We start from the raw sequence: 25,258 nt of genomic DNA, 5'->3' as shown, positions 1-25,258 counted from the left end.
GACCGGAAACCAAAACAAAGATCCGCAGAAGTGTTAAGTGGAAGGAAAAAAAAAGTTTCTTTGTGTGTCACGTTTTTCTATTTACACCTTTAATTTTGTAAGAAGAATAGCCGCAAGAGGATCATCATAAGGAGTCCGTGTGTAAAAGTCGCAACAACCTAGGCTTGGACAACATGGCTGAAAAACATATCATGACGTCACCGTTTATTACTGTGATAATTATTGATTCTTTTTGTTTGTTTTAAATATCTGAAATACCTCATATCTAGTTTCACTCCACGCTGTTGTTTTTATTTTTAAGCAGTTATGAGGCACGATGGCAAAACTTTAAACTGCCCTCTGTGTCTGTTACTCAACAGGTTGTTGCTAAGCAACTAAAGAGCGAGTGAGTTAGCTGCTGCTGCCAACCTTGATCAGCTGGCTGTGAGAGTTTAGAGCGGCTAAAGTCTGTTCTCTGCCTGAACGCCCCAGAATGCCGAGCGGCTCTGGATCAGTGGAATTATTGAACATTTTATCAGACGTATCATCTATTGACATTCATCAGTTTTCTATTGCAATATATATTGTTATTGGAAACAATTTCGGCAGGACAACAAACCTGAAGACGCATCCAGAGCTACAGGGGAACAAAACATTCATACGTCGTCACAATGGCCTAGTCAAAGACCAGGACGAAATGCAATTGAGAACATTTGACAAAACCTAAAAACCGATGTTCACAGACACTGCCGAAGCAGTCTGAGGTTGAGGTTGTTTACGAAGAAGAATGAGTCAAAATGTCCATAACCAAAAAGACTAGAAGCAACACAGATGGGAGCAAAATACAAACGCATGCTTCACTTTATAGATTTCTATTTGTAAACGATTTCGTAAAAAATAAACTGTGAATGAAATGATGATGTACTTAGTCTGTGTGGGTCTATGACATAAAATCCCCTCCAAAAATAAATCAAAGTTTCTGATTTTAAGTTACAGAGGTGTGAATACTTTTACAACACGTTCATGTTCATCGCTCAAAGCTGAAAGCAGAACAGAACCGTGTTAAATAAACTCAGATAATGAAAAGGGAGGGAAAGTGAGAATCAGTTTACAGGAATTTGGAGGCTGAAGCCGGGAATGTGAGAGACGGACAGGGGAGGAGGGAAAGGATCCCGGAGGCTTAGCTGCTATAGCTGCTTTGTGTGAGCAGATCTGGGAGAGCAGCAGCTGGCTGGAACAGCAGCACAGCGTACACTCGTGTTCAGGGAACCTGTGGTTAGGATGGTTGTTATGCGCGTTCGTATGCGCCGAAGCCAAGAGGATCAATAAAGGTCAGAGAAGTGAGGCGGTTAAACACGAACTCCTTCCCCCCTCCGTCCTTGTCTGCGTCTCTGAGTTTGCTTTTTAAAAGAGGATAAATCCACTATTCCTTTTCCTAGGAACATGACAGCGGTGATAAAAACAAAACAAGCCGTCAACAAGTCTCAGGCAACACCTGGAGCGAGCGTTCTGCCACCATAGCGCCACAAATCAGTTTCATCTGGCAGCTTGTGTCCAGCTGTTCTCAACAGCAAGGCGCCCGAAGACGACCCCGGCGGCATAACAAGCAAGCCCTGTGGTTGCTACAGAAGACGGCTACGAAACAAGAGGAGGACACGCTCGGGGGTCGTACACTTGTAAAAGTCAAGCACTTTTCAAGCGTTTTCAAGGTACGTTTTCAAACTTTTCCAGCACCACATTTTGGATGTAAACAAAGACTATTTCAATTCAATATTATCTGACATAATTCAGGGATTCTTCTAGGACTTTTTTACACCATGGATGTGGGCGTTCTGGAGGAGAAGTGGGTTTGTGACAAAATGCTGCTGATAAATATAATCGGAGTTCTCCAAAATGGATTAGAAACATTACAGCCTATAATTATATTAATTACATTGCTGTCATTCAAATGCAACAAACATTAAGCTCTTTTTCACAGGTTTGAACTAAAAATGCATTTGACTTCATTTTCCTTATGTACCTTTCTCTAAATTTTTCACTCCCTCTACTTCGGACTGTTGTCAAGTTTTCCTTCACTTCTGAGAGGAGCGAAATGCAAAGTAGTCATCTTTGCATATGTAAAGCCTCGTATGCTTTTCGTTGTCAACATGAACGTAAATAAAAAGAGAAACTTAATTCTGAAGGTGGGACAGATTTTATTTTGGCTTAATAATGTCTTGTGATGGTATTAAATAGCAGGAACCAGTAAAAATAAAATATAATGTTATGTCTTGAAATTTTGGGACCTGACTGGTCCAAGAACAAAACACTGATTTAAAGAAAATTCAATTATGCTGTTTAATATATAAAAAACAAGCCACACACACAAGACGCCATCGAGCCATTGCAAATGATAAGCATTCATTACATTGAAACAATGCAAACAAATTTTGCTAGAGTGACTTAACTACTCAAATTAAGTTCAAAAATAATAAAAACCAATCAAAAATAAAAAGAAATCTAAAAAAAACAAATGTTACATTTCCTGGCATTTCATAAATGGAAATAATTTTGAATTTTGTAACTGAAAACAAGAAAGAAAAAAAAAGACATAAAAAGTCTTTTTTTTTATTAGGTGGATGAAAATATCTAGTTTTAACTGAAAGTAATGTTATCCAAATTTAGGCTTTTAACTAAACGCCAGATTGCACTTTATTACCAAACTGCACAGTTTGAATATCAAGCACTTTCAAGGACTGATGCAGAAATTAATAACTTTCCAAACTTTCCAGAACACCTCATTGAAATTCCAGCCTTTTCCAGGGATTTCAGGCACCTGTATGAATCCTGCATCCAAGACAAAACATGACTCGTTCCTGCTGTTCAACACTCAGCCAACAGTCTGAGAAACGACAGGCCTGCAATGTCTTTTTTTCATTTCAAGTCACTTGCGTAACAAGAGAAGCACGACTGCTATTGTTAAAGAAGCAAAGTATAATGAAGCACCTCTTTGGTTCTGCTTTATGGGTTTCTTTTCCTCAGTGACATCAGAGGGAGGCCGGACAACTCGCAAAAAAAATAAACCGAGGAAGAAAGAGCGAGAGAGAGAGAGAGAGAGAGAGAAAAAACACAAGCAAGCCCCTCACAGCCCTCCCTCGCTGACATCCCCCCCTCATCCTTTGTGAAAAGCTCAAGGCATCAGCGGTTGGAGCTCAGTCCGCTGAAGAGGCTGGCTTTTGAACCATGCCCCCAGCCTGAGCCCCGGGACAGCCGAAGCTTTGAGGAAGCAGGGCCAGCGCTAAAAGGCTGGCGGCTTGCTGCTAACGCACAGGACGGAAGGGGCGAGTGAGGGGGGGAGCGGCTCAAACCACAAGGACAAAGACACGAAAAAAAAGGGATGATTCCTGAGCAGCGCAACTCAATGAAACCTCAACACGACAGGCAGACTAAACCATAACCGGAGAAAACCAGCACCGACCCCACGACTGGTGTCAAAGCAGGTAAAAGTTACAGAAGTTTGTTGTGGGAACTGTGTGTGAATGAGTGTGTGTGTGTGTGTGTGTGTGTGTGTGTGTGTTCAGAGGTCTTGTGACTGGAGGCTGAAGCTGCAGACAGATATTTAGCAGTGCTCCTTCTCCTTTCCTCTAGAGTCTGTAGTATTCTGTAAGCAAAGATGTGAAACAGTGAGGATCCTGGAGGAGATTTAAAAAAGTTAAAAACCCATATATGGATAAGTCTGGAAAGAAAGGGAGGGAATGGCATGAGCAATGCATTCAAGAAACTCTCGCAAATGATGCTGATATAAGCAGATGGAAAGATCAAATCACTTGCAGCAGGGATTGTTTTTCGTTATGGTATTTGGAAGGTTGTAATGCAGCAGAGGTCTGACTAAGAGAAAGGATAGTTTGCATAGTGAAGGTCCCGTCCAGTCAGACATACAGATATGTACTGCAGCTTCTAAAATCCAGCACATTGGAAGCACGAGGACGCAGCAATTCACACCCCGTGGATGAAAGACACTTCAATCGCAAACTCTGGCTTCTCAGAAAAAGCTTTGAAGACCAACTACATCAATCTGGTGTTTCCACATCTTACAAATGTCGAAACACATTTGTGGAAACACTCACTCGCAAGGGTGAGTCTTCAAATGTTCCCACCAACTTCCTGCTGCGATTGTTGACGACGCATCTGCGAGCCCCAGCCCCGACCACAAACGACGCACGGCGGTCAGCAGGAAGAGGCCCGAGAAAAATATTTTATAAGCTTCCTCGGTTTTCCCTCGTAGCAATAAATCCTAATATCGGTAACTCCAATAACTCAGGCTGAAACAGAGAAGAAAAAGATAAAGAGGAGGACGGAGGCATGGCCAGAACATTCCGTGCTGGAGCGCCCGAGAGCTTGGCCCCGGCGTTCATCTGGACCTTGAGGAGGAAGGAGGCAGTGTGGCTTTCAATGGGTCATTAGTATCCAACCAAACATCAACTATTGTCTTAACCTTCCACCTCTGCTTGATGTCGCTTCTGTGTAACGCTTTGGAAACTTCCCCTATAAACGGCAGTCAGGTAGGATGTTCTGTTGTAGTGCAGTGCCTGACCGATGGCTCATCCAGGCATGTGGGTAATCATATTTTACTGCTGAACCTGAGCCTGCGCGCTTCCACAGGAGGCAGAAAGCGATAGTGCGCGCTGGATGCAGCCACAGATTGGACTGAAACCACTAATCCTGGCCCGCTGACCACATGAGGTCAGATCTAGCTGCAGACCACCGCTCTGGACTCGTTATAGCGCCTGAAGCTAACAGACTCCAAACATGAGGAGCTACTAAAGCTATTTCGTTTTTTTTTTGTTTTTTTTTAAGGTTGCAGCGCAAACTCTGCAGCCACATGATGAAGCTCACTCTGAATCCCCCTTAATGAGGTTCTGGACACAGCCGAACAGACGGGTCACAACAGGGAGTGGGAGGTCAGCCAGGGGGATGTCGGGGTAAACACAGGAGGCACGTAACTCAGCCAAGGAGCTGGGTAGGGGAGCACAGAGCTTAGGCTGCAAATTTACGAGCTCCTCCGTGTTGATCCAGCTAATAGGAGGCATGTGTGGCGCAAGAGGCGCAAGGGTGAGGTGTGACTCAGAGGAGAAATAAATACCAGCGGAGAGGCTGCGAGAGACTGCGAGTCATCTCCCGAACCAGAAAGTTTAAAAGCCAAAACGGAACGCCGTAACTTTTTAAACGCTCTCTCTTCCTGGCTCTCCGCTCTCTCCTGACTCCCCTTCAGATTTTTTTGGAAGCTGAAATATTTGGTCAAAGCCAAGCATCCTCAAAGCAGTTCAAGAGGCAAGCCATCTCTCACCCTGGGCAACACAATACACACGAGACAAAAAAAAAAAAAAGTTGTTGGGATTTGATAGAAGAGAACAGATGAAGTATAACTGTAGTGGAGAGATTTTATACTGTAATGGAAGAGAAATGTCAGAGGTACCAAAAATCCAGTTGGTTTTTAGCAGAATCAGCTCATACATGCGACAAGTGAGATGAACTCGTAAAAGAAATCGATCTTTTTCCAACCATTAAACACACCATGTTGCGCTTTTGTGGAAGTCGTAGGAAGAGGACAGAGTTAGCCGTTTCCAGTAACTAGGAAGCACATTAAAAAAAACAAACAATTTTCTCCTGAAGCATGCCAGCTGCTACAAAACAGCTTCCTGATAATTTCGCAGTTTTGCCATTTTATGCTTGAAAAAACCCAACAACGTGGTGCGTTTTCTGTCCAAAAGGTAATTCTTCCGCGGGGCGTAACGTCGTGCCCGCCCAGGAAACACTTCGTAGAACCAGCGAAGGAATGAACTGACCTCAAGCTGACTTTGATAAAAATTACGGAAACTGAACGACAAACGTATTGATCTTTTTTTTTTAGTATGTTTGAACTTTTAACATCAATCCTCAGTATATCAAGAGTAAGAAAAGTGAAATGTCTGCCTTGTATTGGGGATACACACAGGGACTGCCGCTCATAGCTAGCCAAGCTAACCGTGCTAATTGTGTTACTCACCGAGACAAAATGCTAAAGACTGTACATTTGAAGAAAAATTACTGCTGAAAACAGAAACAACTTAAGAGAGATCTAAACTGCATAAAAAATAAACAAATCAAAGTCAAAACTTTACAAAGCCCAAGTATTAGAGGGCGGTCACAGATCTCTGTACCTTAGAGTCCTAGAAGGAGAGAAAAAGTCGGCCTTACGTGAACCTCGGCCACCAGAATCCCATAAAGCTCCCCGCAAAACATATTTTTTCCCATGGCTGTGAATGCTGTGCATGACGAGAAAGAGGGGGACCCCGCTTCCCACAAAGGCCAATTGATTGCAGGGTGTGTGAAGTGTTTGAGTGGGTGGGTAAAGGAGAGGAAGGGTGGGTCTACACGCCAAATCCCACAGAGACCTCTGACCCCAACATCAGCCCACATGTTTAGCATCTCTCTACACAAGAAGCAAAACAGATGAGCCCACCCCTTGGGGGGCCAGGAGGGTTTGGTTTTTTTGTTTTCACTATACTCTTCACTTATACGGCGTAGAGAGGGATGAGGTCTCTTTGCCTAGAAAGCAAAACAAGCTTCTTTGAAGGAGACAAATGGTTGGAAAAACATTTGAAAAAAAAATCTAACAAAAAAGAAAACATTAAGATGTGTCGAGAGGTAGGATTTAATCTCTGGGAAGCTTTGCGGTTTTGTTTCAGCTTCCCTTTTATGAGTTTTCCTTCTTTTTATTATTCCTCAGTGTGCGGTGGTGTTTTTGTTTTCCACCCATTAATTGTTTTTATAATGTCAGTTGGTTTTTAATGCATTGCCAGCTCATGCCGAGTGGGTTCCTCTTCGAAGCTTCAAACCGATTTGACCCTCCACCGTTCGGAGTCGAAAGCGTTTCCTTCTTGTGGAACCGTTACCAAGCCTTTTGGCGAGAATATAAAACGTTGCGTGACTAATAATGTCGTTAGCGCGTCTCTGTGAGCAGAAACGCTGCCCGGTGACGACATGCAATGGATGTTTGACTGGAAGGAAGTTTGCATCCCGCTGTGCAGACACACAAAAGTTGACTCACATCCACGTTGGTTACCTTAAAGCCAAGTCGTTGTGGATTACAGTCTTCTCCTTTTGCTCTTGACACAAGATCTCTTCTTTTATTGCTTTTTTCTGAGAAACAATGAATCTTTCAGGATTGTTTTTTTTTTTTTCTTGTTTCTGGCTTCACTGGAAGAAAGTCTGATGACCAGATAGGGGGAGGCGAGGAAGCACCGGATTTTGACTCTACTATAAAAATCCAAATATATTGTTATACAAGTTTATGGTTCCCTCCAGCAGCAGTCAGTCAGGCTGCAGACTGGTAAATCTTTGCAGGAGATCTCAACACCAGGAGCCCTAAGACTAACACAATGCAGATATGACTTTGGCAGACAAAACGCCTGTGTGTTTCACACTTGGTTGATAAGAGAGTAAAATACCAAGTCCAAGAGTTTCAAGAGTTTCCAACACAATCCACCGACAATGGCATTTATTTTCAGTCTTATAGAATATTTTTCATCACTACACATTTAGGACAGTTGGAGCCAACTAGCTGAAACATCTTTTATACTTTTTTTTTTATGTCTACATTAATTTCTGTCAGTTTTGGGGTAACGCAGCACTTCCCTACCTGTTGCTGAGCACTGCAGAACAACTGGCTGAAATAAGGCTCCAACATATCTCTCTTGTCAAAGAGAAAGACTCATTTGATTGTTTGGAAATATTTTCACTTACAAGAGAATGGAAACAACAATTGACAATATATGGGCGACATGACTGTAAAGCAGTGGTCCCCAAAGTCGGTCCTCGAGGTCCGGCATCCTGCATGTTTTAGGTCTCTCCCTGGTTTAGCACACCTGAATCAAATGATGGCTCATTAGAAGGCCTAAGAAGAACATTGACATGTTGAGGAGGTTGTTACTACCACCAGGGAGAGAACTAAAACATGCAGGATGCCGGCCCTCGAGGACCGACTTTGGGGACCACTGCTGTAAAGCATCAGAGTTCGGGCTAGTTAACCACTAAACACTCTGGTTTAATGTGCCACTCTACATAACTGCAAAAACATTTATTTTGTGCAGCACAGTTAACTACTACTACAACAAAATTCAAAATTATAACAGAAAAAGAGTAAATATTACATTATTTTAGCTGCAGCAGAAAACACTTCAGCTTTTTCCTTTGAAGAAAATAATTTTTGTCCAAATACTTTGAAATTGATCCATTTTGTCCTAATATCATACCTTGACAATCTCATACCAGTTATATTTAGACGGCAGCATTAGGAAAATGCTTCAATGTTTTCATGCTATTAGCATCTCCACCATCTGGCCAATCCTCCAAAAACTTTGTGGAGGCTCCCATGAAAATCGTGTCCAAAAGTTCACAGTCAACACCGACTTCGCCTCCAACCAGACACCTGCAGTGAGTCAGATTTCCACACAAACAGTTTGAATTGCACGTATATGAATCAATTTGTTTGGGGAAAAACTGATATGTCGGTTGTTACAGACTTTATGCCAATAAATACAGTGTAACTCGAGGCAGTAGGAGTGCCGCATGGCTGTCTTTGCGAGGTACATCATTCATTCATATAGCAAGTTAAACAAAAATTCAAAGCCGATTTTTCCTGTCTGGAAGGTACGCAAGCAGCCAGTTTACTTAATGACAAATTTCTTCTTGTTCAAAACATGCAGGAAACAATTTAATATTGCTCTCCGACTTGAGGATCCATGAGTAAAATCAGCAGCCACGCACAGGCTCAAGATGGATGAAATATTGTTTGGCTTGAGGGAAAAAAAATGCAAACCGAGATAAATGGAGTGGGGCGAAAGCGTTCTGGAAAAGTTTGTTATCTCAACATCACCTCATTTCTGTGACGAAAGAGTGAAGATAAAGACTGGAGTCTGTTTTTGTTTGCGTGAAGCAGTCTGGAGGCCCCAAACTCTCAACACTGACGGGTTTAAACAGCAAATCAACGGGGATATAATGAGCAGAAACGACCAATCAAAGCAGATATCGGATAATACGTTTTATTTGTTTTAAACAAAGAAAAGAAAGGAACATTGTTCAACTGGAACAGATTCCCAGCTGAAAGAGCGTTTGGTAGAGGAAGTAGGTTCAACCCTTCAGACTGACCTTATTATTGACATAAGACTCAAGAGACCCAAAGCAAAGAGAAAAGCATGGAGATAAAAAGCAAATGAGGAGGAATTAAAGAGATAACCAAACACATTTCGTCATAATTAGGAGTTAGTATGGAGTGAAGTCATCATGGAGCAACAGCGAAGATGTTCACAGATGTTGCCAAAACACAAGCCAGGCCAAGTGAACTGCAAATCCTTTTTTCCAGACGTTATTTCACTGCTTGCACAATGATATTATGGCAATAAATAAAGTGCGTCGGCAAAAGCCAAGACAACAAGATGAAGAATAATTCATATTAGCTTCAGGGGAAAAAGAATGTTTAAAGTTTATATGAATCCTTAAATTAACAGCAGGGCTTGACTTCCATATGTATTTCAATATAGATGAACAAGAACATGATCAGAGAAAGAAATACAGAGAACTTTAAGTGAAACAAAGAGAAAAGAGTGCGATGGAAGGCTACAGCTGACATGATAAAGTAAATAGGATTTCTCTGAAGTTATGCTGATGACCCCTGGCCAGGCGGGACAAAGAGCCACAAGTTATTTCGTGATCACTACTTAGCTTTTCTTCCATTATCAACATCCTGAGCTTTATCTTTAAATGCTCATGATTTGTTTCTGCCTTGCACCAAAGAACCCAAAGCTGTGTGACGCAGCAAAGACATTTCTTCAAGATCAGAGTAAAAATATCAGAATAAACCTGGCCACAAAGAACGGCTGCAGTACAATAATAATTTTTTGAGAAAAAAAATTGTTTAAAGCAAACATTGCAGACTCTATACCTTCATGTGACCCCTCAGCATATCCTGGAATGTCTTTGATATGTTGTGGTTTCATGAAAGATGTGAGGCCCTTCATAGTCAAAGCAAATGCACTGGAGGAATTCAGACTCAAAAACATAAAAAATAAAATAAAAAATAAGGAGTAGCTCTGTCCATCTCACAGATGAACTCCAACTCTGACCGTCTCGTTCATGCCCACCTAGGCGTCTTGCGAGCAAAGACTTTATAAAGCAAAGAAAAGACCCACAGGAGAAGAGATGCTGCTGGTAAAGTCATTAGCAGCTCTTACTGAGGTCAGCTGGGATACAGTACCTGGTTCCGCTGTCAGACAAACAGTCTGCTGGGGGAAAAAAAAAAAGTAGAAAACCCCAACCATGAAAAATTAATAACGTCTCTGAATAGTCACGCACACACACACACACACACACACACACACACACACACACACACACACACACACACACACACACACACACACACACACACACACACACACACACACACACACACACAGAGAGAGAGAGAGAATTCAATCACGTAGACAGCCGCGCGAGCTTATTGCCTTAAAGCGTGCACGCACGCACGCAAACAAGCTGCAGCACTGGCTGCGCTCCGGTCTCTCCCTTCAACATTGTTCCAAGTGACATAACGGCCAGAATTCCTGAGGAACCACAATGGCGTCATACGAGAGACACACGGGGCCTGGGCTTTTTGGGGAGGAGGCAAGGCTCAGCGATGTGGCACCGCTGGAAGGGCCAAACGAAGTCGGTCTTACACGGCTCGAGGAGATGAATGCAGGCATAGCAGGTCTGGTGGGGTTGTGTTTTTTTGCTGTGTTTGTATAGTAAACAGAACAAGAATCGATGGGGGAGGAGGATGAAGGATGAAGGTGCAGAGAGCTGCACCTCAAAGATAAAAGAGGACTTACTTCGTTTTACACCCCTGGGGTGACGGGCTGCCACGGTGTGAGCGTCCATCAAATCTTTAAAGTAAAACACAAACACCGCCTGCTGCCCGGCATCCCCGTCGCCATGTTTAACCCGTCTCACGGGAAGCTGCACAGGAATTTAGGGTCGGGGGGGTTTCTGCAGGTGGTTGTGTGATGGGAGTGGATGGCATTGGGAAAAGTCACTGGTTATTGTGCTGCTACCACTGAAAGAGTCTGCATGAGCGAACCCGAGGTTAAAACAGTCATGTACAAAACATATGAACCTTTTCATGGTTTTGACATAACTGTACATCAACTTGTCTTTACGTCCACCCCATTGACTAATGCCTCTAAACAGAATCCAGCAACAACTTGGCTTCAGAAGTCACCTGCATGAGATTTAGGGTGCATCCACACTAGCCCTGTTTACTCCACTTTAATCGAACTCTGGAAAGTCCAGTTCGTTTTTGGAGGTGTGAATGCGCAATCAAACTCTGATGCAGACCAAAAAAAGGGAATTCTGGTCCGCGTAAAAACCTGGGTCTCAATTCAGTTGAAGTGACGTCTGGCGCGGTTTGAATGCGTTGTGTGAATACAAACGGACCGGAGACTGAGCTAAATGCAGGAAGTGAACTATAGCGCTGGGCAAACTGGGTGAACACAACCAATGCTTATGCACGTCTTGCATTAGCGGGAGAAATGGCTCATGGTTCTTTACCTAAGACAAAAGACAAATCCTAAAATCTGACGCTACTCCATTTTTGTTCACATTTTGCAAAAAGAGAAATTTTTACAAAATGTCTTCAGCGTCTTCAGACGTTCATGTCGCTTTCTTGGTGCAGCGCCAATAATCAACAGTCATGTTAATTTGAAGAGTCATTTCAAGATATTTTGCAGAAGCTATTAAAAAAAAAAAACAGCTGTTTTTGGGGAACTTTGCCTCCAAAGAAATGAAATATGTGAGCAAGTTTTAACTCGTAAAGCTAGTCAGCTGGCTCTGTCTCTAGAGATAAAACATGACCCACACTACAGCGCTCCAAATGGAGGAGTCTGGTTTGAAGTTTTATTTATGCTTATTTACATATTTCATTTATAAATAAACTGAGACAGAAAGACTAGAGTTTGAGGAGAATGAGCCTTGCTGTTTTCCAGAGACCACAACTAAGGCATCCTGAAAAGTTTCACAAATGCATCCAGGAAACAGTTTTACAGAGCCTTATGCCTTATGTTGTACTGCTAAAGAAATGTATTCTAAGATCACTGGAGAAAATGCAAGCATAAGGACACAAAGACAAAGTAGCGGGACTTCTGGATCAGCTGGTCTTATTAGAGGAAATTGAGCAGAAAAATGAGCTGGGTGTCAACTGAGAAGTCATCAGAGACAGAAAGCAGACGTCATCCAGTTGGCCGGACAGAGAAGATTCTTTATTTCACTCCTTCCACCCAAAATTTATTCAGAAGACAACTTTGCTACTTCAGGCTCGTCAATAAAAAAAAAATCCTACACCTACTCATTACAGTGCACTGAAGGTTGGTCCAGGAATAGCACACAATAAACAGCCTTCCTGGCTTCACTCCTTTTGTTAGTCACCGTTTCCTTAACTCATAAGGTCTTGTATTCTTTCAGGGAGGCCTGGAGGGAGCCCCAGTAGCCGTCCATCAATCCATCCAGCCAGCCGGCAGCGATGCAGGGGCCGATCTGGAGCCTGTGCGCCTTGCTCTGCCTCTCTCTGTGGGAGGAAAGTTTCTGCAGGAGTTCAAGGGACGCCCGGAGAACCAAAGAGTTCTCCCTCCAGAGGAGTAAAAGAGCCGCTCAGGATGTGGATGCCAAAAAGTGTTCCTATACATTCATGGTGCCTGAGCAGAGGATCACAGGTACACAACATGCAACCTCTTGGACAAATGCCAGTTTGAGTTACAGCTTCTCGTTCCTCCCTTAAATGATTCGTTTCTGTCATCAGGTCCAATCTGTGCCAGTACAACAGGCCCCGAGCCAGACAAAGATAGAGTGACCCGCATGGACATCGCAGATGTGCGGGAGGTTCTCAACAAGCAGCGGCGCGAGATCGAGACACTGCAATTGGTGGTGGAGGTAGACGGCAACTTGGTGAATGAGATGAAGCTGCTGCGGAAAGAGAGCAGGAACATGAACTCCAGAGTGACGCAGCTCTACATGCAGCTGCTGCATGAGATCATCCGGAAGAGGGACAATTCTCTGGAGCTGGCCCAGCTGGAGAACCGCGTTCTGAACGTGACCTCGGAGATGATGCGACTGGCTTCGCGGTACAAGGAGCTGGAGGCTCGCTTCGCCACCATGGCTGGCGTGGTCAATAATCAGTCCATTCTCATCGCCGCGCTGGAAGAACAATGCATGAGGATGTTGGGACGGAGCGAGCTGCCACCAGTTCCTCCGCTGGTGCAGGTGGTGCCGGAGAACATACCCCTTGATAACCGCTTCACCAATGAGATCGTGAGAAACAATCGGGCCTTCCTCAGAGACTCTCGCATGGAGGCACCTACCGCTAGACCCTTTGATCCCCCGCCACCCCAAGGGACGATCACCTCTGACGGTGTGTACCACTTCACTGTGATTCCCCAGTGTGTTTTTGTTCCTTATGTAACCCACATAAGCACAATTAGCAAAGGACAGCAAATTAAAATGCGTTTCCTCACCCGAGTCAGTAGTGCTGAGGCACAGTTGGCTTTCCCTTGGCATGCTACAGAGGCAGTGAAATCATGCATTCCTCTGTTCCCACTTGGCTGTCTGTACTGGCTGCACTGCCTTCAACATATGTACTACATTAGAGGGATGTCGACTGAGTCTCTTTGAACAGCTATGGGAGACACCTTATGCTCGGTTTGGGTCAGAATACACGCTAACTATGGTAGGCACGGTGAGGTAGAAGAAGAGTCACAGATCTGACAGGATATCAGAAATTCATCAATCTACAAGTGTCTGAAATAAACCATGAGTCCTTTAGGACAGACAAGGTTTTCCCCCCGAAGCCAATGCCCATTTCCCAGAGCTCGTCTCACTTTGACATCTGAAACGGATCATCTCGGAGATGAAACTCATTTGCAACATTCAAAATTTTACTTGGAGGGAATTCCTAAACCTCAGTTCAAGAAGTTATATTTTTGCTGGCACTGGGAGTATGTCGGGGAATGCTGACGAGGTTTATCCAGCCTGTAAGTGAAATGGACGAAGCATTCATAACATCCATGAGACAGAAGGAAGAAAGAAAGAAAGCTCTTCTGGACTAAAGGGTGATGACCTAGTAGGGGGATATCATGTTTTCTGAGGCAACTTATTGACATCAATTGGACCCGTCATCTAGAAGTTGCGTTAGTCGATGCTTCCACTGTCCTCACCCTCAATGTAACCTAAACAAGGCTTTGAAGTAAAACGTAATGGAGAATTACGTCCAAAAATTTGGAGACATTTGGTGATATATGGACAGGAACCCGAAACGTTCCAATTTTATCCAGATGTATTTGATTTTCATAGTGGTTTGCTCCATCTATTTACCTTGTTTCTCAGATATCTTGGAGTACTGGCATTGTTTGTGAAACTTTGGGCTTATCGAGTTTCTCCTGCGACTTTGTTTACATTTCTAATCAGCAGATTAATCAGACTGACCTCGATTTAAAATCCATTTCAATTTTTTAATTACCCAAGCACAATGTGAATTGTAATTAAATCCAAAGTTTAATGGATATTTTGCTGTAAGTTCCTCAGAGAACTGTCGGTCATTCACAGTATTTCAGAAAGCAGGTGTTTGTCAAATTCTATTGATTTTTAGCTCCAATACTAAAAAGCAGAGGTGCAAAAAGGAAAAAGGCAGAGGTGGGAAAGTTTGTCTAAGAGGTAAAAAGGTGGGTGGAAGGAATTTTACTTCAATGGTATTTGAATGAATCCCAAGAGAAAGAGACAGCAATAAAAAAGAAAAAAAAGAAAAAAAAAAGTTAAATTTTTCCATTTCACCAACTATTTATGCACAACCACCATAGACGGTAAAATATCAAACACCACTTCTAAATAGGTTCCATGTAGGTTCAGCAGAACTGTAACTACACCCTGCAGGACCGCAGTTTGGTCTACTTAAACACATTTTAGGCCAGTATGTAACACTTGATTTATTTTTAGCCTCAGCCTGAGGAACCTGACGATGTTTGAAGAAGACACCGCTGGACAAAAACAAGCGTGTGCCATTAGGTTTTAGATTTCTGGCCAGAGGCATTACACTGGGTCCATTCAGTCCAGAGACATTCAAGAACCAATCTACCAAAAGCCTGTAGGGTCTTTAGACCCCCAACACACGCACACAAAGCCTGTGTTCATGCTGATCTAATAACTATTCCCTCAAGTCGGAAACAGCGGATATATGTTGGTATAGGTTCAGCTGGTTCAGTTTTGGGTAAAGCTACATAATGGAATCAATTGAGGCTTTAAAACCTATCCCCAGATGAATACCCATGTACCAATTTCAGCATGCAAATTCATAGAAAGACATCTTTAGGCCAGCATGTGTTTGTTTTTGGACGGCATAACTAAAAGCAGAGCTCACTTTAACAGTTTCAAGCCAACCATAACAGAATAAGGTATACAACTATAGCAGATTTTTCCAATAGTGATAGCACTTAGTTTGATTTGTCTCAAAAGTTGAACGCTGGTGTCTTGAGTGTAATACTCACTGCAACCGAGAAGACCAGTAGGATTTTCTAATTGTTGCTGTGTTTATTACTGGTGCAAACCAATAACGAATGAAGGAGTATGTTTGCAAATAGAGGTAGGTAAAATGAAATCCCCATTGTCAAAAGTACAAATAAACAATATACCTGCAACTTTCATCACACTTTACATCTCTAGCAGTCACATTGTACAATAAACACTGGAAGCGACCTAGACCTTCCCCATTCCAACTGGGAACTTTGAAAATATGAGGTCAAAACTCACACCGAGTCACCACTTTCTATTCTTAGTCACTCATCTACCCAATGATGTTTTTTTTTTTTTTTTTTTTTTTAAATCAAGTACTTATTTTGCTTCAAGAATGACCTTATTGACTTTCTCACCCCAGGTCCTTTTAAGGACTGTTACCAGGTGCGACGGGCGGGTCACTCCACCAATGGCATGTACCTGCTCAAGACTGATAACAGCGAAAGCCTAATCCAAGTCTGGTGTGAGCATAGCCTCGACAACGGAGGATGGACAGTGTTGCAAAAGAGGAAAGATGGCTCTGTAAACTTCTTTCGAAACTGGGAGAACTACAAAGTAAGTTTATTAATGAAAGGATTTTGTTTTGAGGAAAAACTAGTGAACCTTTCCCACAGTTTATACTATCGCGCCTTCATCAGTGACCCAGTCTGAGCAGTTCAGTTAGGAGACTCTAACCAAGCACTTACCCCAATAGATTAACATCCTACACAGTAAACTTGCAGCCAAGAAAAGCATCCAGAGACCAACAGATGCAATCTCCAAAGATTTGGAGGTTAAAGTAGCTCTCAAGTTGCCCTCAGTGTTTTTTACCCTGAGATGACATCCAAAAGACAACTTAGGAGGGACAATTATGAAACGGATACATTTCCCCTCAACAAAAAATGACACCAAAACCTGCAATTAAAAGCTACTGGTCTTGGCTTTCTTTTTCAGGAATAAAGGGGAAGGAAGCCAAGAGGTTCCCTCAGTCATAAAAATCAGGCTTTGAAATCAATACTTGGGTACTTTTTGAAACGGAAACAGAGGTTTGTCTAAGCAGCTCTGACTTTGCAGCATTTACTCTGTCAGGCGTCTGCCAGATCGTCAAAGCCTGAGACTTTTAGCTAATTTGTTGAGTGAGAGGTCGAGGATCACTTTAGAGTCCCAATTGGAAGCAGATGTGAACTTGTGTTGCTTGATTACAAGGCACAAGCTACATTAAAATTCAAAAGCTGAAATTTCATTAAACTCATTCAGGTTTAGAGAGTTTGTATTCTTTGGACTACACAACACCTACCACTAATGCCGTACTGAAAACGCTGCGACATTTAAAAACCTACTTCCCGTTTCCTACAGAAAGGTTTTGGCAACATAGATGGTGAACACTGGCTTGGGCTGGACAACATCTACAGCTTGGCAAAACAGGGTGACTACAAGCTGATGATAGAGCTGGAGGACTGGACAGGGAAGAAGGTGTACGCAGAGTACAGCAGCTTCTACCTGGAGCCCGAGAGTGAAGGTTTTAAGCTGCGGTTGGGGACCTACCAGGGAAATGCTGGCGACTCCTTCAGCAGCAACAACGGCAAACAGTTCACCACACTCGACCGAGACAGAGACGAATTCTCTGGTAGGTCGACGCGCCAGACAAACAATCTTCACATACCCACTGATTTTGTCTCCTGATCCTGTGTTGTTCTTCTCTTCAGGAAACTGCGCGCACTTTCATAAAGGTGGCTGGTGGTACAACGCTTGCGGTCAGACCAATCTGAACGGAGTTTGGTACAGCGGTGGAGTCTACCGCAGCAAATTTCAGGACGGGATCTTCTGGGCGGCCTACGGAGGGGGCTTTTACTCTCTAAAGTCTGTTCGTCTCATGATCCGGCCAATCGACTGAGACTTGGGATGGTGGTTCATCCTCGCTACATCTTCTACCCATAAATAAATGATATAAAGTGGCGGAATCAGGAATCTTTGCCATCATAACAGAGTAAAAAAACAGCCGAGAGACATTGGTCTATTGCCAGAAAACAACAACTCCAACAGAACAGCTAAAATGAAGACGGATCATACTGCCTTCATTAAGTAATTGCTCTCCTATGATGTCAGGCGGTTACGGGCCATCAGTCTCCCTGAGGCCATTCAGTATTACTCCAATACGTTTTACTTGATTCTGTTTTTCAAGACCGAATATGTAATAAAGGAAAATGGTCATTTACTACAGACATGAGATCTCTCTTGAGCAGCTAATGATGACTTATTGAAAGTAGTGCTTCTTATATCAAGTGGCACCGGATATTTGTGCAACACAGTGGTAATGAACAATAGGAGTTGATGCCATTTTAATTTGAAGTGTTAAAATGCCTAAAACAAAATCTAACAAAGGAAGATGGATCTTGCTCAATTTACTGTCAAATTGTTTGTAGGATTATTATTATTATTTTTTTACAGTATCCAAAAGAAAGTGAACTCATCGATATGTGTGCTTGTTGATTGTGCATAAGGCTGAGCTGGCTTTAGTATGTAAATATTGTTGGCTTTAATTGTTTAATTTAAAAAAAGAAAAAGGTATGACTTGACTCAGGCCTCATGTTCAGTGTTCCCACTCTGCTAATCTTTGTTGTTATTTATCAGTGTATTTATAGTAACTGTAGTCATCTCTGGCAATTTTATATCTATTCTTGTAACGGTACAAATGTTCTTATGTTTTTATCCCGTGTAGAGGTGCATTAGAAACCCCAGAACAAATGTACGCAGGGGGAAGAAAAAAACACAAGGAGTGCACGTCTGTTTGACAAGCGGATGAAAAACATATGATGTGAACTTAGTCATCCAAGAAAAAATAAAACACTTTAAAAAAATCTTGAATGGTCTTTCAGGTTTCACTTTTAGTAGTATTCTAGGATTGCATTGATTTTGGCCTGCAGATGTATTTTGTTTTATTACAACCACAAATTTATTCTGACTTTTCGTAACTGACCGAAACAAAGTAGTGCGTAATTGTGAAGTGAAATAGAAAAATAGGCACGGCTTTCAAAATGTATTTTCAAATAAAAATTGCAACAATGTGAAGAACGTTTACAGTCAAATCCTGTTATCTTACTACACTTGAATAAATACAACATGAAGAAGTCAGATCATGGATAAATGGAGTGATGGCCTCCTAAACTCATGAGATATGAGATTAGATTATGTCTTGCACTGCCCATCATCCCTATGAAACTTGGAGGCAGAATTATGCTGTGGGATTGCTTTTTTTCCCCCTAGTAGGGACTAAGAAACTGGATAAAGTCGATGGGAAAATGGATGGATGTGAAAGCGATAAAAAACTGCTACACACACAAACACACACGTACATGTTTGTAACTCACATAAAATCCCAATGGAATAAGTTTGCAAATGTGAAACAAAGTAAACTAATGTATAACCAAAATAATCAAAACTGTTCACATGTATAACATTACATCCAGATAATATGAGTTTTGAAGTTATCGTAGCACTTCAATAAACATATAAATACCACTGGATTAAATCATTTAAGCATTGTGAGAAGGATAATTCAGTTTATATATCCCCAAGGCACTTCACTCACTCGCACGCACGCATGCACGCACACGCACACAAATAAATAAAAGTCAATCCATAAACATGGACTGAGGCAGCATTTTAAAATTCACATTATCCTTTGATGGAAAAATGGAGAGTTAAACTAACGGAAAAAACCCCCAAAAACCTTTTCATGGGAAAACGGGCCCATATCAGAGAGAGAGATGTAGATTAGAGCGGATGTTAATCAACGCTGTCGTGAAGGAATTTAGTCTAAATTGAAAGCTGAAAGAGACAGTAAACTTAATAAAAACCAAGAAACATCTGGAGAAGACTCAGAGGAACATTCTTTTCACATGAAGTGTATATTGGGGAAGAAAAAAAAAAAGTAAGAAGAATATAGGCATGTGTTGAAATGGGGGCTCTTCTCTGAACATCTTCCTCAAGTGGCACCAAAAAAATCAGAACAGATCGAAGCTTTCTGATTAAAAAAAACAAAAAACAATACCTAATAAGACCACAACAAACACTCAACACAATGTGCCTCATGATTTCAAAACAACAACGGACCAAGAAGGCAGATAAGCCTGCATCAAAAATGCGGCACAGTCGCAGGGGCCCCGGCCTTGGCGAGGACCGGCTGTACTGGCTCGCAATACGTAGAGCCGCGTGTCAAAAGAGCCAGTTGGGAAATTAGTCTCTTTAGTTGGCTGACGTTTTTGATCTGAGACAACACTTTAATCCTGATGTTTTCCATTACATTGGTTGTTCCATACACGGCTGTCCGTGTCCCACGGCAACCGTAACTCAGAGTAAACACGAATGAAGCCCTAGTGCATGCTTCTGGCCTTCGGCGAGGTCTTTCTCCACTGAGAGATGCCAAACATTAAAAGAAGCATGGATCAGCTTATTATTAAGCGCAATACATTTACACAGGGACCATAAAATATTATCAAGGCAAGTTACCAAAGCACCATGTATTTTCATTGTTTCTCATTAGTTTCATTGAGAACATCAGCTTCCATTTTAACAACCGCAAAATTAAAAAAGCTGAACCTGTACAACTGCTATCAAATGCTTATTTAGAGAGTTCAATTACTTTTCTTTTTTTTACTGTTGACCTACCTGCTAAGATAAATGTAGTTTCAAGCTCGTTAAAGTTAACGGCGTCGTGCATTCACAGAGGAAAAACAGAAACTCGGTTACTGGAGACAGCCGTTCCCCTTTCGCCCCACCTGTCAGAACAAGAAGTATTGCTTTCAGAGAAGCGCATCGTTTCTGTGCCTCGGGACAGATCGCGTCCGACTTCCAGCTGGCATATTAACGGACTGTCCTTGTGTAACCGCCAAACGCCACTTTGTTTTGATCGAGTACAAACCATTGTTGGATTTAAGATGTGGATGCCATAGCGATATAGTGACACATCCAGCTCACGAGAGAACGATGCAGATGCTGCGGTCCTCAATGAGAAAAGTTGTTAGCAATATAAAAAATGTTTTAAAGAATCTAACTGCATTGGAATGTTCTAGTCCAGGTTTAACTAGTCTTTATATTTGGCAATTTTTTACCCAAATCTCGTTCTGAGGTGGTCTTGATGCCAACAGGAAGCTGTACCACAGATCCAAACTTTGGCACCGTAATCCCTATCATTTAGCCATTTCTATTAGCTGATATTCTCTCAGTGTTTATGGTATTCTCAGTGTATAGACCGCAGTGAACACAAACTCAAAGTTTAAACATATTTAAGTCCAACTTACTGTTGAACAATATAAGTTTTAAAAAATTTTAAACTTAAAATGTAAGACTTTTAAACTCTTAAATTTAAGACTTTTTAAGGATGTACGGACACCCTGGAAATATCACAAGGCTTTAACATCATGAAGTGTCATAAGGTCACTTCCTATGTGCACCAAATCAGAGCTTTACAAAAACCGGGAAGCACTCCCTTGTTTGTAAAGACGTTGATCTTTGGTACTTACAGGTAATATTGCTGTTCAGTAAAGCTAACTGGTCGACCGAATGGTTAGATAAGACTGTCAACCTGGGAAATATGGACTAAAGCTGAGAAGTGTTTTATTGGGGTAATATGGCAATAAAAACTACACATTGTGCCTGTTAGATGCTATGACAACAATGTCCAACTGAAATTCAGCCTTCTTTAGTCATTGGTTAATATGAAAAGAAAAAAAGATATTTTGTTTTTAAAAATGTAGAAATGACACCAGTGAAATGGTAAATAAAGATTTTTTTCAGAATAAGATTTTTTTTTTTACCTCCTCTGAATATTTTCTGTTCAGATTAATTTTTTTAAGTGACATTTTTACGTTTACATTTAACGACTTTATTTTAAGACTTCTTAGCACCTTTACCTGGGGTGCCAATAAGTGTGGTGTTAAAATGCAGTCAATTTTATGTTGCAATTCAGATGCAAAGGAGCAAAAACATGACTCAGTTACAAAAGCGTCCCAGAAATACATTTTCAAAATATCAAAATCTCCTGTCTAGAAAAAAAACCCAGCAGCCATTCAAACTCCCTCCTGCGAGCTCTCACTAATTCAGACACCAATGAAGCGAGTTCTCGTCTGCAAAACACACCAGGAGGCCCTCCCCCAGATGTATTATTTATGCAAGCAGTGATGAAGCTTACATTAGCAGAGAAGCTCTGGAACAAGCTTCACCGTTTCCAATCTCTCCGCGTGATCAAGAATTTATGATGAAGGGAAACGTTCCAGAGCGAACCAGTGGCAATTTCCCTCCTCTCGGCCAACTTGGCCGGTTTCATCCCCAAAGATAGCCAGACGGTCAACGCAGCACACATGTGTTCACATCACTAAAACGTTCATCTCATAGGGAAACACCATCCCACTCATACATTAATACTCGACGAGACTCCACCCTGTGACAGAGCAGCTGGTCGCAAATCATCCAAACGCTTAGTGAACGGAAAGTCTTTCCCTTCTAACACGCAGTGAAGACACACAGTTGAAGCTGCTTCGCAGCCCCGACTTTGCATTCGCCTCGAGGAAAACGGCCACCTCCGGCTTTCTGTAGCGACTCTAAAGCTTTTGGGCTTGTGTCCGTGTTTGTTTGCGCATATTTAAGTCTGCATGCTTGAACCGCCAACGGCAGCGATGAAGTGGGACCTGACGGCTAAAGAGGAAGAAAAAAACAAAACTGTTTGGCAGTAAAGAACATCAAAGTCATCATCAAGCCCAAACAAGAACAAACAGTACGGCAGTAAAACCACACACATGGACGCGAGCATTTTCCCCTGCGCTCCTCATCAGGGCTCATCAGGGGTTCCTGTGTGATGTCAGCGAGTCCAACCAAAAGTAAAAGGAAGCTTTTACATATAGTAGAGGAAATGAGGATTTTTTTCCCTCCCTCTTCTTACTGATTCATGTGTTTGTTCTTGCTAAAAGGAACCTTGAGATGTTTCTCAACAGAGCACCAAATTTATGAGCGACATTTACTCCTCCTCTCAGTTCAAAGAAGCCAAGCAAAACAAACAAAATAAAAAAAAAGAAGAGGCAAAGAGTGAAACGACGGAGCACAGGGAAAGCAAAAGCTGCAGTAGAAAGGTACAGCAACCTGAGGAAAAGGGAGAACATTAAATGATAAAACACCGGCATACTTAATAATCCGTATGGTCAGAATGCCAGGCACAGCTGCGGAGTCAGTCAGATGCTTCAATACGCCGTTAATCATAAACCTGAAAACAGCTCGTAAAGTTTAAAAGGCTGGATTTTTAACGCGACTCAGAGACTTTTCAATACCGTTTCAAAACATGCAGGGTTGACAAGGATCACTGTCAAGAATCTAGTTTCTAAATGGTTTTTCTTCGGTTTCTAGAAGCCTAAATCTGAAAAAACGCTCTGAAGAAAAGGACCACAAACGCGATGAGCAGCTGAAGAGACGAAACCCAGAGCTACTGATGAGTGACCACCAAGACAAATCATCTTTAATTTTTCATTAATCTGCAGGAATCCCCTCTATGAATCAGACGTGTTGTCTTCCTGCTACTTTTCCCCTGAATAAGCATTTCTGGAAGAGCTTAGCCGCACATTTGGCTGATTAACACCAAGCCTGCGTGTTAATGTGCAGGCTTTGTTCAGACGACCAAATAAAACTTACTTCATTCCATTTTAATCAAACTGAATGGTGTAGAGAATGTTAAGATCTAAATAAACCAACTTTGAAACCAGACAAATTCGACTTCACACGTGAACATTTTATTTGTAAGTAAATAAATGATAAGGACTTCTGTTTATTTAATTTTGTCATACTAGAGGTGATTTTTTTGTTGTTGTAGGTAGAAACGTTGGTTTCTCTTACCTAGGTATGGTATGCAAGAGACCATGCTCTGGCTGCTGATGAAGTCTCTCAGACGTTTGTAGTTGTCTTCTTTGGACATCAGGTAGTCGAGCCGATCAAACGTAGACTTGTCCTTTCGACTCAGTAGCTGTTAATTATAAGGCAAAACCAGAAGGCAAGAAAAGGGAATTAGAGCAAAAAGGATTTTAACAGTTACATTATGTCAATTAAGCTGCCATATTCCACTGGAAGTGGTGTGAAGCCCAGTGGGCGTTCCATAACCACATGAGGTAAATACACTCACCGCCCACGTTTTTGTGAGCCTGAAGATGGGCGCACTTTGTAACCCTGACACCACCGCCATGACAGCGTGGAGGTTGTTCATGTCACACAGTTTCTGTGAAAAGTTACATGACATCGATCAGACATTTAGATGCGTTCACACAGTAAGACAATTGTGCTCTGAATTTTAGTTTTATTTTTCTGTTGCACATTCAGAGTCAGTCTGATGCTTAATAAAAATCAATGAAGGCTGCATCTTTTCAGACTCCAAAGGGACATTTTTTGCCTTCAGTCCAGCAACATAAGGCTCACTCAGAGCCACAAACATTACATAACCTTTTAACAAAAAAAACATAACTTTTGTTAAAATATCTGCAAAATAAATATGTTATTAGTAAAGAACCAACATTTTTTGAAGGTTTTCAAATGGAGGAAAACATTAAATTTTTGTGAAGGCGATGATAAATAAATTTTATTCTTATATTTATGGAAAATCATTTTAAAAAACAAATGCAAATTTTCAAACAAACAACAAAAAAATTGATTATACATTATTGGTAATTTAGTGTCAATGTTGTGGAATATCAATGTAACTATTCAATGAAAAAACTGCTAAAACTTGCATTTGTTATTAAAGTTGTATTGAATGACATTAGCTGATTCATTGTGGCCACAGAGCTGCAGGCTGCAGACCTCTGTGCTAGGTTAACTTTAGCATGTTTGTTCTACGTTTTGATATGACTTGTCGATAATTGGCTCACAACATACCACAGTAAAATAACGCTTTCCAACTGTAGAAATTTAGCTCTGTATTTAAACATCATAGAAGTTAATGAGTAATACTTCAGCTGCTTTTTTTGCAGATTTTCCTTTAACCAAAACAAGTTGTTCAATATTTCAGCATAGCACACAGAGCTATGCTGCCAAGCTACAGCAGCCAATATAGTCTCTTTTTTACTATTAATCGTATTACATAAAAAGGTAAATTTCTAATATTTGTGTGAATTACAGTATTAATGTTGTGTTTTGAGGGGGGATGTATACCTTGGCAGTGCGGATGTACAGACTCAGCACTTCGGCTCGGATCTTCAGCGTTTGAGCATGGAGGATCTCTCTTACCACCCAGAAACTTGTCTAAGAAAAAAAACAAAAAAACCCCAACAGAGATTACTGCACCAAGCAACACACACAAAAAATACCCTGCCAACAACAAACAAACTGGGGAAACCATCAAAAGTTATAATCTCCTAAGCAGAATCAGGACTTCAGGTATGTAAAAACAGGCATTGTTCATCATTTGATGATCGCTTAAGCTCTGAGCCAATGTTGCAGCAAGCCGTGACAGCTCTGGGCTCGGTGTGGTCGAAAGCAAAGCAGTTCACCACAGGACAGATCGTTAACAGCAACGCCCCATTTAGGCCAATTAGAAACGAGCTCTTGATAAAAAAAAAATAAAACACAGGATCACAATCAGTTTATAGATACAGTCAAGAACGCAAGAAATGCCAATTGATAAAGGAGGGAGAGAGAGAAAAAAAAACACAGCAGGCAC

General features: G+C 41.7%; 2 protein-coding genes across 10 annotated transcripts in view; one reads left to right on the top strand and one right to left on the bottom strand.

Annotated features, from left to right (window-relative positions):
- The window catches only part of ralgps2 (Ral GEF with PH domain and SH3 binding motif 2), a 99,465-nt gene that overhangs the window by 17,467 nt on the left and 56,740 nt on the right, over positions 1-25,258 (bottom strand). For all 8 annotated transcript variants that reach the window (XM_081606507.1, XM_081606509.1, XM_081606508.1 and 5 more), the window contains 3 exons: positions 24,751-24,840; positions 23,729-23,821; positions 23,446-23,572 (listed from right to left, as the gene is read on the bottom strand). In XM_081606507.1, coding sequence (XP_081462633.1) covers positions 23,446-23,572; positions 23,729-23,821; positions 24,751-24,840 — 310 coding nt within the window. The remainder of the gene's footprint in view (positions 1-23,445; positions 23,573-23,728; positions 23,822-24,750; positions 24,841-25,258) is intronic.
- Positions 1,123-18,432, top strand: angptl1a (angiopoietin-like 1a). 2 transcript variants are annotated; one of them, XM_008407319.3, is made up of 8 exons: positions 1,123-1,310; positions 1,419-1,688; positions 3,001-3,458; positions 12,496-12,743; positions 12,830-13,438; positions 15,950-16,143; positions 16,924-17,194; positions 17,274-18,432. In XM_008407319.3, exons 4-8 carry the CDS (start codon positions 12,554-12,556, stop codon positions 17,459-17,461), a joined length of 1,452 nt encoding a protein of 483 aa, XP_008405541.1. In that variant the 5' UTR covers positions 1,123-1,310; positions 1,419-1,688; positions 3,001-3,458; positions 12,496-12,553; the 3' UTR covers positions 17,462-18,432. The 2 variants fall into 2 exon arrangements, with proteins under 2 accessions (XP_008405541.1, XP_008405540.1); XM_008407318.3 differs by having other exon boundaries at positions 1,123-1,688.

The sequence above is a fragment of the Poecilia reticulata genome, chromosome 4 (genome assembly GCF_904066995.2).
Source record: "Poecilia reticulata chromosome 4, P_reticulata-male-v2, whole genome shotgun sequence".
NCBI lineage: Eukaryota > Metazoa > Chordata > Actinopteri > Cyprinodontiformes > Poeciliidae > Poecilia > Poecilia reticulata.
Note: the sequence above shows the minus strand (reverse complement) of the source record. Positions and strands in the feature narration are given on the sequence as shown.